The following is a 16,936-nucleotide window of genomic DNA, read 5'->3' as shown; positions in this document are numbered from 1 at the left end:
CTCTCCAAGGACAGAAACAATGCTTGCTCTGGCAGGAGGTGTTATCACCTTTGCCGATGACATTGCTAGTGAATCTGCATACCAAGGCCAAGAACTTCAAAATCCCTTCCACCTTTGGTATGCAAACCCCCAACTTTCCCCAGACCTGGGTGAGGAAACTCCCTACACGGAGGTCCATTTGGCACAAGGACAGACAGAAAAATTAGCTATGCAGGAAGCGTGTTGTACTGCCAGGTTGTACACAGCTCTACCGTGACCAGCCTGAAGTGAACATGGAGTTTAGGAAGTCCACCATCTTGTGTGTAATGGAATTAGGAATTCTGGGACAAGGTGAGGCCCACTACCAAAGGAAGTGGTTATCAACGGGGGTAGTGACCCCGGGGATAAGTAGCCCCTTGGCTACTACTGTTCTCTACCCTAATGCCCATAAATTGTATTTAGGGGACCCCCTCATACCAGGACTTCAGTTTTCAATGGACAAAGAGAAGGAGTGGGCAAAGAAGAGTGCTGACCCGAGAACAGAGGAACAACAACTGACAGCGCCAACGCTGTCATCTGCCCTGATGTCCCTGACAATCGTGGAAGAAACAGACTCATCCTGCCAATGTACAGGCTCCAATAAATCCAAAGGGCTTCAAGTGCTTTGCCAATCACAAAAGAATCTCCCCTGGAGTAGAGGAGCTATTCCCATAGCCACAAGAACAAAAAAGCAAGGTCCGGTTTTCCGTCCTGCTGCTTTCTGGGACTACTGACAAAGCTACCACCCAGGAAAAGGTCACCATTCTCCTACAGGTCAGATGTGTACTCCATCCAAGCGTGAGGACGCCAGGACCGACTCGACCTGCACAGCACCAACACCCTGAGTACCGGACCCCTTGTAGCAGCCAAGGCTTATTCTGTCCGTTCCGGGCACCAACACTGAGGAAACCAACTTCCACATCAAGGACTTCAGGGGAAGCAAGACTTTCGCAGAACCCAAGACAAAGAGTGAGCCTGAACACCGCCATCCAACACCTCAAAGTGCCTCTGCATTCAGGCCCCACAGCCCGAGTACAAGGGATGTCCATACTTGGGTCTGGACAGACTGGGCTTCCAGTCACCATCTGCAGCCGCTTTCTGCAGGGCCCCCTCCAACCGCAAGGGACTCTACCATGAAAACCTGACACCAATAGACACCACTTCACCCAAGCCCCTCAGTCTGAGGAGAAGTGGACCATCAGTGTCCCTACAAGCATGAGCATCTCAAGGGGTTGAGCCCCCCTGTGGGTACCCCTGGACTTCCCCCAAGTCCCTGCTTTCAACCTCTGTTTAACAGGACAAATCTCCATTGAAGTTAATAGGACGCCTGACTCCATAATACCCCGCTGCACCTGGATGCCCCAGAGCTCCCCCCGAGGTGACCTGTTGGTGTGGTCTCGTACCTTGCCTCAGACTCACCTCAAGTCCTGAAGAACAGTCCTGTAAGTCAATGACAAGTGCCTGAATGCAATATATGTTCTTACAGTCTGGAGCCAGGGAAGGAAGGGCAGGGACCTTTTGTACTTCAAAGGCTTCTCTTTAAAGTCTCCCCCACTCCAAAGTCCCAGCTGGGGACAAGTACTTGATCCCAAACCCCACTAAATTAGTACACTTCTAATCTGAGGGCTGCTGTGCTGCCAGGAGGGACTGCAACTCTGCTTAACTTCTTTGCTGTGTTGGCCTGCTGCCAGCTGCTTCCAGAGTGACAACAAGGGGTTGTTGGCTTGCCTCTTGTTCTAAAGTCTCAGAGCCATCAAAGACTTCCTATATCCCTACTTAGCTGATGGACTCTGCCAACTGTGAGTCCTATCCTACCAAGAGACACCAATCAAGTCTTGTACCTTGACAGGGGACTCTGCAGCTGTTTTCCTGCAAAAAATCTGCAGATCAATTACGTGGCATTGGTCAGAAACACCTTATTCTCCCTCGACTCCAAAGCATCGCCACTGAGTTTGAAGATTTTGCATCCCTGACTGCATAGTTCAGGATTGACGCATCATCACCAGCCTTGGCACATTGCCTTCGCATCACTGACTGCGCAGTTCAGGATTGACACATTACCACCAGCCCTGGCACATCACCTTTGCATCGCTGTTTGTGCAGCTCAAAGACTATACATCGCCTTCATCATAAGGGGATCAAAACCACCTCTCGAAGAACTCATTTCGATGCTGAGCAGCTCGATGACAACACATTCCCGGACTGCACGGATCTGAATCGACGCATCATCTTCACATCACCTCGACGACACCGGGGCGACCCTCCATCCAAGATACTTTTCAGTGCACCCTGTGTGGGTCCTATTTCCAGCCTTCCCTCCATGACATTCAGGCTGAACATTGGATTTACCCAGGTCCAGCACGACCACAAGTAACTTTTAATCACTCTATTGCAATTTATTCTTTAAAAACTGATTTCTTGAGTTCTACTTTTTGGATTTTTGTCATTTTGGTCTTGTGTTACTCATATAAATATTCTTTATTCTTCTTAATGGGTGTGGAGTCTTTTTGTGGTGTTTTCACAGTGTCTCTGTAATTTGTGTTGGACAAATACTTTACACATTGCCTCTTAAGTAAAGCCTGACTTCTCTGTGCAAAACTGCCAGAGGGTGAGCATGGGTTAATTTAGGTAGTGTATCTGAGTTATCCTGACTAGTATTGTGGTCCTTATTCGGACAGGATGCATAAGCAAAAGCATAATCTCTAGATTCACTCTTTTTCTAGCACAAACTCTTGCTCACAGTCACTCACTCTCTTACTCAATCGCTCTCTGTATCGCTCCTACCATTTGCTTTATTAATAAGACCTTTCCCTAATTTTATTGCGTATTTTAGGGAGTATCTTTACCGAATAATTTTCCTTGCATTGCAATGTTAATTTTTTTTTTCCTTGTGCTTTATTTTTACATTTGTCAGTTACCCATACTCCAGTGTGATTACTTGCATCTGCCTGACAGGCTGTAATTCTAGAAGTCAAAATGCTACCAAGACTAATACTGACAGTAGCCAGGCCCAGTGAAGTTGGAAAGGAGGTCTCTGCGAAAAGGTAGATAAGCGGGAGAGACATGGGAGCACAGTCAAATTGGCATAATAATTTTTACCTCCTTTGGCGCTTCTGTTTGAATGTAGTCACAATAGATTTTATTGGCCTTCGAGGCAATTTGTGCAGATGTTTTGGCTTTTTTAAATTCTTCGCACGCTAGCCAGAACTCAATGTTCTCGTCACTGAACTCCGACTGCAGAAATGCTCTGAAGGCTGCCAGACCATCTACAGAGAAAAATGTCACACTAACAATTTCAGTCACAGGGCCCAGTCACAGGGATATGAACACAGTAAAAACTATCCAGTGACATTCAGACAATTGATCAAAGTTGTTGAATATTTCCAGTAGAAAGTTTCAATAAATGTCCTATCGCAGACAAGCTAAACATCATGTTACCTTATAGTCCAGAATATGTGTGGTTTCTAATTACATGTAGAAACATTATGATGGTTTATACAGCCACAGACTACGAGTGCGGTGAGCGTAGTTATGACTATAATGACGGAATTTGGCGAAGTTAATTAGTTTGCATCTCAAGAGATCAGGGTGCAAGGACTCGTCTGCAGAGACGTTTTAAGGCATGGACAAAGTGGGCCATGGCCTAGGGCATCAGCCTTTCAGGCGGCACCCAGATAGAGCCAGTCCTGTTCTGCAGAGTCTTGCCACAATGAGCTTAAATAATTCTTAAACAGATTGTTTTAAATGTAGTTTTCCTTTCATTTATTTTAATGTGGGAGATATAGTGGACTCTCTTGCAGACATTTTGCAGAGAAATGCTCATATTGTTCAACACCATGCAACATCCATAAAAAATGTATTAGATCAAAATAAGACTTCACATATGAGAAATGGGGGGGTCACATATATTATTTACAATAATACTAGCTAGCGGCTGCTGTATTATAATATTGAAAACACACATCACTATCTCTGAATTTTAAATGTAAACACATTTAGGGGCTACCGCCGCCCGCCATGCGGGAACCGCCAAATGGCCACTACGCGGTCAAAAGACCGCTGCAGCCATTCAGACCTTCACGCTGGGCCAGCGGGCGCTAACAATGTTAGCGCCCGCCGGCCCAGCGGGAAGGTGGCCTGCAACACTGAAGCCGGCTCCGAATGGAGCCGGCGGTGTTGCAGGTGTGTGACGGGTGCAGTTGCACCTGTCGCGCTTTTCACTGTCTGCTAAGCAGACAGTGAAAAGCAGGCTGGGGCCCTGTTAGGGGGCCCCTGCACTGCCCATGCCAGTGGCATGGGCAGTGCAGGGGCCCCCAGGGGCCCCTAGACACCCATTACCGCCAGCCTCTTCCTGGCGGTGACAACCACCAGAAACAGGCTGGCGGTAAGGGGGTCACAATCCCCATGGCGGCGCTGCTTGCAGCGCCGCCATGTCGGATTCGCCCAGCCGGGGTAAATCCGGCGGGAAACCGCCGGACCCGGTTTTCTGACCGCGGCGGCAGAATGGGCAGGGAAGCACCGCCAGCCTGTTGGCGGTGCTTCCGTCATTCGTGGCCCTGGCGGTCTTTGACCGCCAGGGTCGAAATGACCCCCATTGTCTCTAACTTCAGCCTGCCTGCTCGTGCCAAGCTACCAAGGGGGTGAGCAGGGGTTAACTGAGTTTGATTCTCCATTATCCTACTAGAGTGTGGGTCCTTGCTTGGACAGGGGGTAACCTGACTGCCAACCAAAGGCCCCATTTCTAACTAACACACACATTAGTTCCCCTAAGTGAAAGGGACTACTAAGGCCAAAATGTTTAGTTTTTTGCTTACATTTTTTCTCATTGATGAGGGCCCAACAGTTTCCCCAATAACAAAACATTGCAAGAATTATGAAACAAAAAACAGAATTGACAAAGCCAATGGCTGGTGACCAATACTAGACCTATTAGCTTTGCAAATTCTTGTTTTGTTTTAATCTACAGGGGAAACTCACACTGCATAGGGGTTGCCAGCTCATGTTATCTCCTACCGTGTGATATCGATTCTTCATTGGTAAACTGTATGAATAGAGCTGAAACCATGTGATAGATGGTGGCACCAGGTGTGTTGGCATGCCTGGAAAGGGAAGAAGGCTTTTACATACCAAAGAAAGTAGAGTGTGTCTAGACCGGTTGTTGAAATAATCTATATAAAAGATGTATTTAGGGCAAATAGATAAAGACCAGTGGTTCTTATTTCCTCAGCTTGTAAATTACAAGAAATGTACTTTCCAGATTGTGAAGTTCTTATACCCAGATTTACAGGAACATGGCGCATCAATATGGATGTGCCAGATTTCCTGCGCCCCCCTTCTAACAACACTATGGGTGAGCCATATTTACAATACGGTGCATCATGGTGCATGCTACGTCAGTTGCGTCAACATTTTTGATGCGGTTGTGGCGCTTTGCTGCACTACTGTCAAAGATTTTGAAGCTAGTGCAGCAAAGTGCAAGGAGGCACATCGACTTCAATAAGTGTGTCATTTTGAAGCCTGCTTTGAGCGGGCATGAAAAATGATGCTAAAAATGGTGCAATGAAATATTGTAGATTTCATTGCACCATTTTTACGGGCCTCCTAACGCTGGAACGTCCCTGTTGCATTCATTATGCCTGGAGCAGGCATAATGTGGCGCAAGGGGTCCCAAAGTGGTCCAATGTATGCATTGCACCACTTTGTGAATATTTTGTGGTGATTTTTGCCTCTTTGGGCCAAGGAGCATGAACAAAATGACGCTAATGTGGTGCAAGGTGGTGCTAGGGCCCTGTGAATCTGGCCCTTGGTGAGCTATACTGCCAGAACTATTTGTTTCTACACAATAGTGATTCAATGGATAGTGGAGTTATTTTGCATCCAGGAGAAGTAGGAGCTGTGGGCCCTGCCAAATACACTACCCACAGTCTGTCCTGAGCATCAATGCACTATGCACTGCACATAGGAGAAAGCTTTGTCTTCCAAATGGCTACATCAGTGAAGTGTCAAGATTTATCTGGTGCAAAATTTGTAGTAGTTCATAGTACTTATGAAGATTTAGAGGGGCCAGTGCCATTTAAAGAGGCACTACTTTTCGAATGCGTTTTAGTCAGATATGGTTTAATGTTTGTGGAATGATGTTACATACCATAAATTCATGCCCAGAAAGGGCATGTGAGTCTTTTTTTCTTAAAAGTTAGAGTTTTGAGAGCCAGCGTTCCTGAACTCTGCAGAAATTGGGACCCTCTGTGAATTTGTTCTTAAGGTAGTGTGAAGTTCTATTTCAAAGAGCTTTATGTACTATACAGGCAAATGTAAATAGTCCCATGGCTTCCAAGGGGATCCATTTGGGAGCTCACAAAATCAGTAGGAAAATCTAGGGGCATATTTATGAGGAGTTTGCGCCATGCTTGAACCACGCAGTGTGCAACAAGTATGGAGCAAACCACTAATTCATATTTTTGAAGAGACACAAAGCTACTTTGTGTGGCTTTGAAAGGCTTCAAAAATAAGTTGTAAGGCAACACAGTGAAAATCACTGTGTTGCCTTACTCTGTGCTAAGGAAGAGTTCCACAGATATTGTTTGGGTGTCCCCACACAAGTTCCATGGTTTTTGATGCATTCTTTCCCCTCATTTTTTTCATTTTCTATGTGTCCTGCACACATAGAAAGAGGAAAAAACTCTCAGGATTGTTTTTTTGTGAAGGATTGTTTTCCTTCCTGCACAGAAATAATCCTACATTCAACAAAGGCACCCTTGTACCATGGTGCAAGTATGCCTGTGTAGGTGCTAGGCAGTTAAAAGGGTACCAGAGCAGGGGTAAAGAACATGAATTCACTGTATTTGATCAATACAGTGCATTTCTGCACTTTCACTTGTGATGCAGGCAGCATGCTGCCATAAACCCCATGAATCTGGTCCCTAATTTGGTAGTCCTATGTATGTTAATCATATATTTCTAGCAGTAAGGTAGTTCCCAAATTTATTAAAATGGGTGTATTGATATAATTTTATAAACAAATATGCATGGTGTTTCATGCAGAGGTGTAGGCCCCCACAGCCCTTGCGGTGCAGGGTGAGGGGGGGGTGGTCTGAGCTCCAGGGGTTCCCACCAGGACAGTACCCTAGACTGATTGCTCCAGACTGGAGGGGCCCCTCGATGTAGTTTGCAGCCCCCCCCCTCAAATTTCGTTACTAGTTTCATGATGGTTTAAAGATCCAAGTGTCTTTAAATATTCTTGTTAAATTTCATGGTTCTAGGAGGCCGAAAATCGCGGTTACAGATGGCTGTACATTTGCACATTTCTGGTAAGGTAAACTTGCTTTCAAACCTGGCAAACGGAAGCAGGCCATCCTGTTCTTCCTCTGGGAGAACATTCTGCCACCTTCTTATTAGATGAACTTTAACTTAAAATAACACGTTTCTGTCATGTGATTAGGCTCTATACATCTGTCCTAAATGTTATGTACTTTGGCATTATTCTCCAAATTACACTATTCTAGCGCAAGCTCTGGTCAGTTCAAATCAGTGCACTTTTTTTTTTTTTTTTGAGGGAGTGTACCTGCTCTTCTCAAGAAAAAAGTAATACTTTTAATCTTCTCAGAAACAAGCAGGTACTCTGATTCAGAGTTCCTGCACTTCTATGTTTCCATTTCAAGCACTAGTTCAAACAACAATTGCCTTTTAATTATTTTGCTGTGCTTTTGCAATTTTGTATTGCACACGTTTTACTTTGGGCTTCGTGATGTGTTGTGTTTTATTTTTAACTCCCTATATTTCCAGAAAGAAAACTGCTGCACAGAGGAAACAACTTCACAGGAGCATAGTGTCGTTTGAGTACAGTGATCAATATAAAGTTTTAGTAGTCGACTCTGGAGCGCTTTAGGGATTGTGGCATGAATAAAACGTCAGGATCAGGAATCAATGGTTTAACTGCCCTGAGGAGTTTAATCTAGAATTGTGCAGCTTTCGACACAGGAATTTGTTTGAGTGCAGAAATTCGGATTGTTATCAACGTCAGATCTGAGAGATTTGACACATTTAGAAATAGCTGTCAGTCAGGTATCTTGATAATGTTGAACAAGTGTTGTTCTTAGGCAGGGTGGGGGGAAGGGAGATGAGTAGGAATTCCATTTTGGCTTCCAATTGTGAAAGCCTTATAATTTGTTCTATGTATATAAGGAAATGCCTCTTTTTGCAAGTTCACTCCTACATTTTTGGGCAGACACTTCTGGGTTTCGACTCTGAGAGTGCACTGAGGCCTGCCAGCCAGATCTCAGTGCTCTAACCCTTTACAAAATATATGTTGAATTGGCTATACTCAATTGGCAAGTGCTTCCTAAAATAAGTCCCTAGTGTATAGTACCCAGGGCATGTAAGACAGAGGGCCTCATTATGAGTTCAGAGGACGGTTTACACCATCTGCCAAACTGTCGGTGGGAAGGTTGCTGCCACACTGGCTATCTCCCTGCTGGGCCCATTAAGGGTTTCCTGCTAGGTCAGTGGGTGGAAACATGAGTTTCCAACCACTGGCAGAGCGGAAAACAGCCTACAGCATTGTCTCCGGCTCATAATCAAGCCAGCAGTAATGCTGTAGGCTGCAGGGTGCACTAGCACCCTCGTAATATTCACTGTCTGCTATTCAGACAGTGAACATTGCGAGGGTGCTGACCAGGGGGGCTCCTGCACCGCCCATTCCAAGTGCACGGGCAGTGAAAGGGTCCCCCTGGGACCTTCTGCACCCGTTGTCCACCAGCCTTTTCATGGCAGTGCTACCACCATGAAATGGCTGGCGGAGAACAAGGTTGTAATCACCCAGGGCAGTGCTGCCCTGGTGGATTAGGGCTGCCACCTACCGCAGACCACCTGGATCACCGATCCTGGTGGAGCTGGCGGTCCCCCTGCAGCCCGACCACAGGGTTGAAATATGGCACTCTGACCACGGCATTGCGGCAGTCCGACTGCCATCCGCAAGTCTGGCAGTCTAGTGACCGCCAGACTCGTAATGAGGGCCAGAGTGTCAATTGAGGGCTGCAGCACTGTTTGTGCAACCCAGAGTGTGACAAGGGTTAAAATGACTTCCAGCTTGCCACTGCAGACTGGAAGGGCAGTGTTTACCCTGCTAGTTCAACTTAGCAATTTAATGGCAAAGCCATGACTTCCCTTAACATTAAATGTAAGTCTTCCTTAAGGAAGACCTAGCAAGCCCTATGGAAGAGAGCTGCATAATGTTAAGTAAGACACACTTTTTCATATGTCTTAACTGCAGCACTTCAAAATTGTCATTTTGCTGGGGAAAGGTTAGTAGCCCATTGGATAACACAGGGTTAGTGGCTGGCACTTCAGCCTGACTAACTCCTGAATGGGACTACCTAACTAGGTACTATAAGGTATCACATTAGTCATGCCATTAAATCCGATGCCCAGGTCGAATTTGATGTCATAATTAAAGTTCCGCAACTTTTAGAAAGTTGCCACTCTGTGTACCAGCTAGACCAGTGGCATCAGAAAGGCCCTGGCCACAGACAGCGTTCTGCCGACCTGGGGAAACATTTGAATGACCCGCAGGCTTAAGTACAAAGGTATTTGCTGCAGAGTGAGGTGTGCCCTCCTCTTCCAGGATGGCCACTCAGGGTGTTAGCCCTAAAGGCAAACTTCAAAGGGGAACCCCCTTTGTTGGGGAAATGGTGATAACACTACACAGCAGACTGCCTTTTGTTCGTGTAGACACATTGGAAACAGGGACAGAGAGAGAACCCCAGCCCCCAAACCAATTTTTCCATGGACGTGTAACTCTCAGGTAGCCACACATCTAGAGTGGGCTACTAACCTCCTTCCAACCAAAGAGGGATCCCAACATATTTAGAGTGGCTAGAATAGTGCACTCTATGATAGCCAGATGCCATACATTGCAGGAAATGCCAACAGAAAGGAGGGGCCTAAAGGCCATTGGCTAGTGGCCTTGTGGTTCCCTCAGGTCATTTTTGCTGGGATAAATATGGCATCACTGGCATCCTGCCTCTAAGATAACACTGGATTTAGATAGAGGACCAAAGAAGGAATGCCAAGCTGCCCTTGAACCTGCACAAATAGAGGCTGCACCATCAGAAAGAATGAACCTTTTGCACTTTGGCCTAGTGCAGTTTGGAATCTGTCTGTGGCTACTGGTTCAGGAAAACGTAGATTGCTGGCCCCAAATGAAAGCAGTGACTTAACGGATCTGCTGTTTGATCCCCTAGCATGAGCTCCAGGGACAAAAGAGCTGAAGAAACCCAAACCGACAAGTTGGTAGCCAATGCAGAAGTTTTACAGCTACCAGTTGCTGGATGCACCAAGAGACATGTCTGAGATAACTAAAAGTTGCACCCAAGTCTGATGGACCCAGGAGTGCCATCCAAGCCTCAATGTATCCCCAGCAAGGGACACTAGACCCCACCTAAGGATGTCACCCCAAACATGGTGCAAGAAGACGAGTAGACCAGCATCGGCCAGCCAGCTACTGCAATGTACAAGATTTCCAGGGACCCCTATCTCTGTGGTCAAAGTTACCCCACATAATCTGTGTACCAAGAAACAATCACGAAGGCACCCCTGTCAACCACCACAACCAGAGCTTCCTTAAGCATCTTTTCACTTGTATCTTGAGCACTAGGACCACTCCATTAAAGTCTATTGTGGTCATCCTATAAAGTGTGGAACTTGTCTTTAAAATTCTCTGGTGGCCAAGAAACGACCCAAATTATCCCTTCTGGCCCCCTAAACCTCCATCCTGCTGGATTTGGTTGCCCAAGCCGGGCCGGAGTAGTCAAACTGCTTTCAAATTTTTCAAACGTTTACAGACTTTTTGTTGACCAATGCTTGTTTGCACTTGAATTTAAAAGTATTTAAAAGCATGAACATCTTCTTAAATCTGTAGCTCTGGAACCCTCCAATGGATTTTGCTCATCAAGGTCTCTAAAAAGTCTTAAAAATATACCCTATTTGTCTACATTTGTGTCATGTTTCTTTCAAGTTGTGTGACTATCTTATTTCATTAATTAATACTGTTATATGCTTTTCACTAAGTCCCTATGTTAAGCCTTTCTGCTCGAAGCCACAGCTACCGAGGAATGAGCTCTTCCCTTTCCTCATGATGGAACAGCAATGTTTAAGGATGTCAGGCAATATCAAACGTGACAACTTGCTGCTCTGCAATATATGTCTTTTTCCTTTTTGACTTTCCATGAACCTATCTTCTACACACTCCATCAGCAAAGTGGCCAACCTTTTCAACTGTTCCTATGACATTTTTAATCATCCTCCTGCTTTGATTGAAGATGATTTTACTGCATGCTGTTTGGAGTAATGCACTGTGAAATCTTCAAGATCTTGCTGCATTTAATTAATCTTTCACTTTTGAAATATTACAGAATGCAGCTCCTTGTCAGAAAAGAAAGAAAAAATCAAATTGATGGACTCCTCTCTGTAGAATATGATAGAGATGGATAATTTCGGGATTTTGTTTCTCAATGTGTTTCTGACTATATCTACCTTTATGCTTCAGTAGACTTTGGTTTGGCCTCATCCATCGTATATATTCATGGCCAAGTGTTGAAATGAAACCATCTGTTAAAGTCAACCAGTGAGCTTCACAGCATAGCATTTTGTATGTTTCATTATTATCAAGATGGACGAGCTCAGACTGCTTCAGGAGAGTGGACATTTTGAGGAAACATCATCACAGTTAACTGCATCAACACCATAGATCCTTTCCGTTATAACACATCACATCCATAATATCAGAAGATAAGTCCTACCTTTTGTGGCCAGAAGATTGTCAATAGAATCGGTTCCCTCTGTTTCTTCACTCGAGCTTGACCTGTGGAAACAACATCTACCCTTGAAAATAGCATTGAGATCTTTTGCTAAAGCAGTCTTTGATACTGTAGATTACAACAGAACTACACCCTTCTGATATGAGTAGATCTAGGTTTCGGACAGATCCAGATGGAAGTGGAGGGGAGGCAGGGTTATGGATACCTGCTCATTGCACATTGCTAACTAAATTATCTCTAGTGGGCAAGTACAAGTGCTTCTGTAATCCTGATGGGGGCATTCGTGGGTGTTACCTATGACATTGGGATTGAAACATCCACAGAAAACCCGCTGATCCCGTGTATTACACGCACTTATTTTGACTGCTAATGTTGTCCAAAATCTCTGGGTAAACCACCAGGGAGTGAGAAGGATTAACGAGGAAAATCAGGACGGTAATTATTGATTATCCTGGTAATTTCTCATGACAAAGGGGACCCTCACGGGCCTATGTGTTATCCCCTTTCACTCTGCCTTCCAGAGTTATTGCTTAGGCAATAGTTTCTGAGTTCACACGTTGAAATAAACGTGATGAATTCATCCTAAACGTTTCTTATTAAAATATTCTGTTATTACTGTACGGGTTTTCTTTTTTTTTTATACACAATACAATGCCCCAGTATGTGCTATGAATTTATGGTGCACCAATTACACTGTCACAACGTTTCTACCTTTAGAGAGGTTAGTATTCCAATAGACACGCACAATCAACATTGATTTGTGTTTTGAATACACTGCAAACGAACTAATTTAGTATACTTTGATCGTCTTTTTCAGTGTTATCAAATTTAGTAAAATACAGAGTGTAGTTCAACGTTTCAATAAAAAAAATGTGTATTTTACTTGATTGAATTGATTAACCTATTAATAAAGCACGATAAACACGATATAGGTGGCTTCTTAGCATTGAGTCAAAGCAGATTTAACAGCCAGAAGTGAGGAGAGACATGCAGAGCGAAATTAGACGCCTTACTTAAATAGGAAGGATTTAATTGCTTGACTAAAAAATGTAATTAGAACTTTGACTTTGTGTCAAAGATGAGGGGTGGTAGCTTCACACTTTAGCCGCTTGGTATATTTTACAATGAAATGGTCAAAATGCCTACGAAAGTATAAAATGTAAATTGAAACCACACAAGTGCTAAACTCTGCTACAACGGACTACATATCCCAGACTGCTTTGTGGCCTCAGGAGGCGGCCATTTTCAACATCACCTGCTCCCACTTGCCCTTTCCAGTGAGCGCTATAAAGTGCGAGGGGACACAATGTTGCATGGGAAGTGTGCGGGGCACGCCCGGACCAAGCCCGGGCCATGGGCCAGCCTGTCCTCACCCGTCAGAGCCCGAAGGAGGCTGGGCTGGGCTTGCCCTCTTGGTTTCGGCTCCCACCTTATTTTATCATGTATGTTTTACTGTGAGGTATAAGCAAATAGGTGGGCCTGCCCTCCCATAAACTCATTCTTATTTACAAAGAGGTGTATCAAGGCTTTTAGAGCCCTAGGGTCACCACAGAGGAAGACGCAAACTGCAGGAGAGTAAGAAAAGGGATCTACAATTGACTCCGTCCCAACCCGGGATATGGGTGTGATTGCAAAAGAAATCGAATTGGCTGAAAGGAGGTTATCTTTGGAGCTGGGGGAGGGCCCGAGTGGCAGGCCACTTGAAGGTCCTTCCACGGTCCCACGTTCCCTCCAGTGCTCCATAGGTTCCTTGGATATTTCACTGTTGGGACCCCCTGATGACAGCTACGCAAGGGAGGTAGTAGCTGGGAGGGAGTACTTGGTAGAGTCTTTCGTACAGACCCCACCTATAACCAAAAAGAGTGCCTCGCCAGTTAAAGGGAAGCGACAGCCCAAGCAACCAGAGAGAAGAGGTTTTATGAGCAGCAAGGTGAGGGTCGCGTATGGCAGCTAGGAGTGGGATCATGCACTAAATGAATTTAAAAACATTGTCTAGCAGTGTCTGGCTCCAGTCCTAGAAAGGTTATCCAAATTGGAGACATTGATCTTCACTTTGAATAGGCCAGGCCCTGCATTGACCATTCATGGATCCCCGGTGCTGGAGGCAAGAAAATGGGAGAATAGTCGTCTGCAGGGAGAAGCCATTGGTAATCCAGAGTTTAGGGAGGGTGGGTGTCGGACTTCTGCCTTCAGCTCCTTCTAACGTTCAAACCTCACAATCTTGTGTTGCGGGCTCCTCATTAGGTATTCAGAGGGGACCATAGAAATAACAGGCGTAAGGTAGCTCGATTTGCGGCATCCAGAAGTCTGCCCCTTCTGAATCTGCCTTCTGAGTGCTGCCATGCATGGCAGTATTAACTGGTGGCCCCCACCCCCTTGAGTTTCCCCACGGTGAGTCAACTGAAAACCTGCAGAACAAGGTTTGTCACTGGCTGAGCCAAAACGCTACTTTTAACCCCATAGAATCTAGGAATATACTATTTGTGAGAAGAGTTGAGTGGATTGGGCCCACAAATAAGTCCAAGGAGGGTGACTGTGTGATGAATAATCGTAGAACCTCAGACATGACAGGGAGGTTGATTTTCACTGCCAGGCAACCTTCTATGATGGGACTCGGCATCAGGATTTTGCCTTTCGGATTTTTCTATAAGCCCACCACCCTGTCCGAAGCTAGAGGTTTTAATTATCTGGAGAAGAGATTAGGGCTGTGCTCCGCTCCCACAATGCCGACCAGAAATAGGTTTGCCCCTGTCTGATCTTGGTGAATGAGGTTGACAAACCTTCACCGTGCCTGTAGGGGTTCCGGCTGGGGTTAAGCCCGATGTTTGCACCCCTCAGGAGGGTATTCCTGCATGCGCACCCAGGGAACTAAGTTTCCTTTCATGGAACTCTGCCGGTTTGGGGAATAAAATCTCTGACCCTCAGTGGATTATGTTCATCTCTCAGTATGACATCATATTACTCCAAGAAACATGGGCACAGGAGCTGTTTTCTGTAGGGGGTTTTGAGATCCATGTTGTATTAGCAACTCCTTCACAAGGGTAAAGAGCTAGTGGTGGTCTGGCTCTTTTATTCTGAGTCACTGCACAGCTGCGAGTTGTTCCAATCCCTCTTAGGAACAGTGGTATACAGATATCTTGGGTCGTGATTTCTGAAAAGTTTAATTTCTTTGTTGTAAAGTTTTATAACTCAGTTTGTTACTCAGGGTGTCAGATCAGGTCTCTATTCCAAGCACTTCTGACCTTGGAAGAGAGGGTGGCCCCTAAGTAGGGCTGTTTTAATGTCCTTTTAGCAGGAGACTTTAATGCCAAGATAGGAACGGCCCCTCTGGGTGTAGTTCCCCTCCTTACGGAAGAATGGATATCTCCTGCAGAACCCTCGGACCCTAGAGGTAAGCTGCTGGTGACTGAAGTGAGACATGTTGGTCTCTGTAATATGTTGGAGAGAGCGGCAAGCTGTGACTTACTCAAACCCACTTTTGTTGGGTAGAAAAAAGGGACTATAATTGGTTATATTTTTAATACTAATAGTTTTGCTGAGTGTTTTACCAATGGGCTGATCCACAACCAACTGTTTAGTGACCATAATGATATTGAAGCTAGAATGGTTTTTCCCGCTACTTGGACTGTGAACTTGACTCCAGGTGTGTTTGGGCTGTTTCCAAAAGACCAAGGTAGGAGGCTCAGCTGGCGGAAAGTTTTGATCCCCATTCTATTGGTGGAGGTTTTTAAGAGATGTAGGAATATGTTTTCTAGCTCCCTCTTACTATTTGAGGCCCCACCAGTGCCTATTCTGGCTGATTTTCAGTCTCTGAATAGCAGCCTCCGATCCATTATGTTGGATCTTCAAGGACCGTTAAAAGACCGTAAAGATGGATGTTTTGATAAGAATTGCTGTATTGCCAGTAAACGCCTCCACAAAGTCCTTAAGAACCACTCAAGGAACCTCCACTCTATCAGTGAAGCTAGGGCTGCTTACAAGGAGGCAATAAAACTCAGGAAGCAATGTCTCAAAGAAGAGAGATGGGAGTAGTTAGTGGGTGCTTGCAAACTCGGGATGTGGGGTCCTTCTGGCATCTAGTGAATGGAAATTCTGCTTATCAAGCTTCCCCTGACATTGTAGGGACCACCATATCCACCTAAAAATGGGTTGCCCACTTCAAGAGGGTCTACTCACTAGATAGTGTAGAACAATTGGTGGAGATGGATGTGGCTGTTCCCTCTCCATTGCACTTAGACTTTAAATTGGAGGAAGTTCAGGTTGCCATCATGGGAAGCCCTTTCAATAAAACCCCCGGCCCGGATGGCGTCCCTATGGACTTATACAAGGAAAACGCTGCCCTGTGGTCTCCGCTATTGACGAATGTGCTTAACACTGCATCGCAAACCGGTATCCCTAGCTCATGGAAGTCAGCAGTAATAGTGCTGATTTAAAAAAAAGGGTGTAAACAGGACCCAGCGTGTTACTGCCCCATCCCCTTGCTATACTCCACGGTTAAGATAGTGAGACAGGTTGTCCTCCTTTGTATTGAAGAATGGATCCAAGCAAATAATATTATCTGCCTGGCCCACTATGATTTTAGAGAGGGCATAGGGACAATGGAACAGCACCTTGATCTTAATCTATTGGTGGGTAAATATGTGGTAGCCAAGAAGGGCGCTGTCTACCTGGCCTTTATAGGGTTGTGCCTTTGACAGGGTTGTTCGATCAAAGCTACGCTCAATCCTGGAAGATCTTGGGCTGCCCTAACCTTTGGTAAATGTCCTTTGGGTGCTCCACCAAGATGGTAATGCCTCAGTTAAATTTGGAAAGGCAGAGAAATGCTCTGATGTCTTTAAATTAGCAATGGGAGTCAGGCAGGGGTGCTTTATGGCACCAATCCTATTTTTATTATATATCAATGGCCTGAATTCACATCTAGGTACCCATGGCAAAGATTTTTTTAAAGTAAAAAATAATTCTGTCCCCTCTTTATTATATGCAGATGAGGCTGTCATCCTTTCTCGCACACTGAATGGTCTTAAAGTTCTGGTGGATCTGTTTATTGATTTTATGGGTGACCTGCAAACTGGATGTTAACACTTCTAAGACACATTTTGTGGTTT

General features: G+C 45.2%; 1 protein-coding gene across 1 annotated transcript in view; it reads right to left on the bottom strand.

Annotated features, from left to right (window-relative positions):
• The window catches only part of LOC138293840 (regulator of G-protein signaling 21-like), a 66,288-nt gene that overhangs the window by 31,478 nt on the left and 17,874 nt on the right, over positions 1 to 16,936 (bottom strand). The window contains exons 2-3 of the mRNA XM_069233153.1: positions 11,814 to 11,939; positions 3,118 to 3,284 (exon numbers count right to left, since the gene is read on the bottom strand). Coding sequence (XP_069089254.1) covers positions 3,118 to 3,284; positions 11,814 to 11,939 — 293 coding nt within the window. The remainder of the gene's footprint in view (positions 1 to 3,117; positions 3,285 to 11,813; positions 11,940 to 16,936) is intronic.

This window comes from Pleurodeles waltl, chromosome 4_2 (assembly GCF_031143425.1).
Source record: "Pleurodeles waltl isolate 20211129_DDA chromosome 4_2, aPleWal1.hap1.20221129, whole genome shotgun sequence".
Classification (NCBI taxonomy): domain Eukaryota; kingdom Metazoa; phylum Chordata; class Amphibia; order Caudata; family Salamandridae; genus Pleurodeles; species Pleurodeles waltl.
Note: the sequence above shows the minus strand (reverse complement) of the source record. Positions and strands in the feature narration are given on the sequence as shown.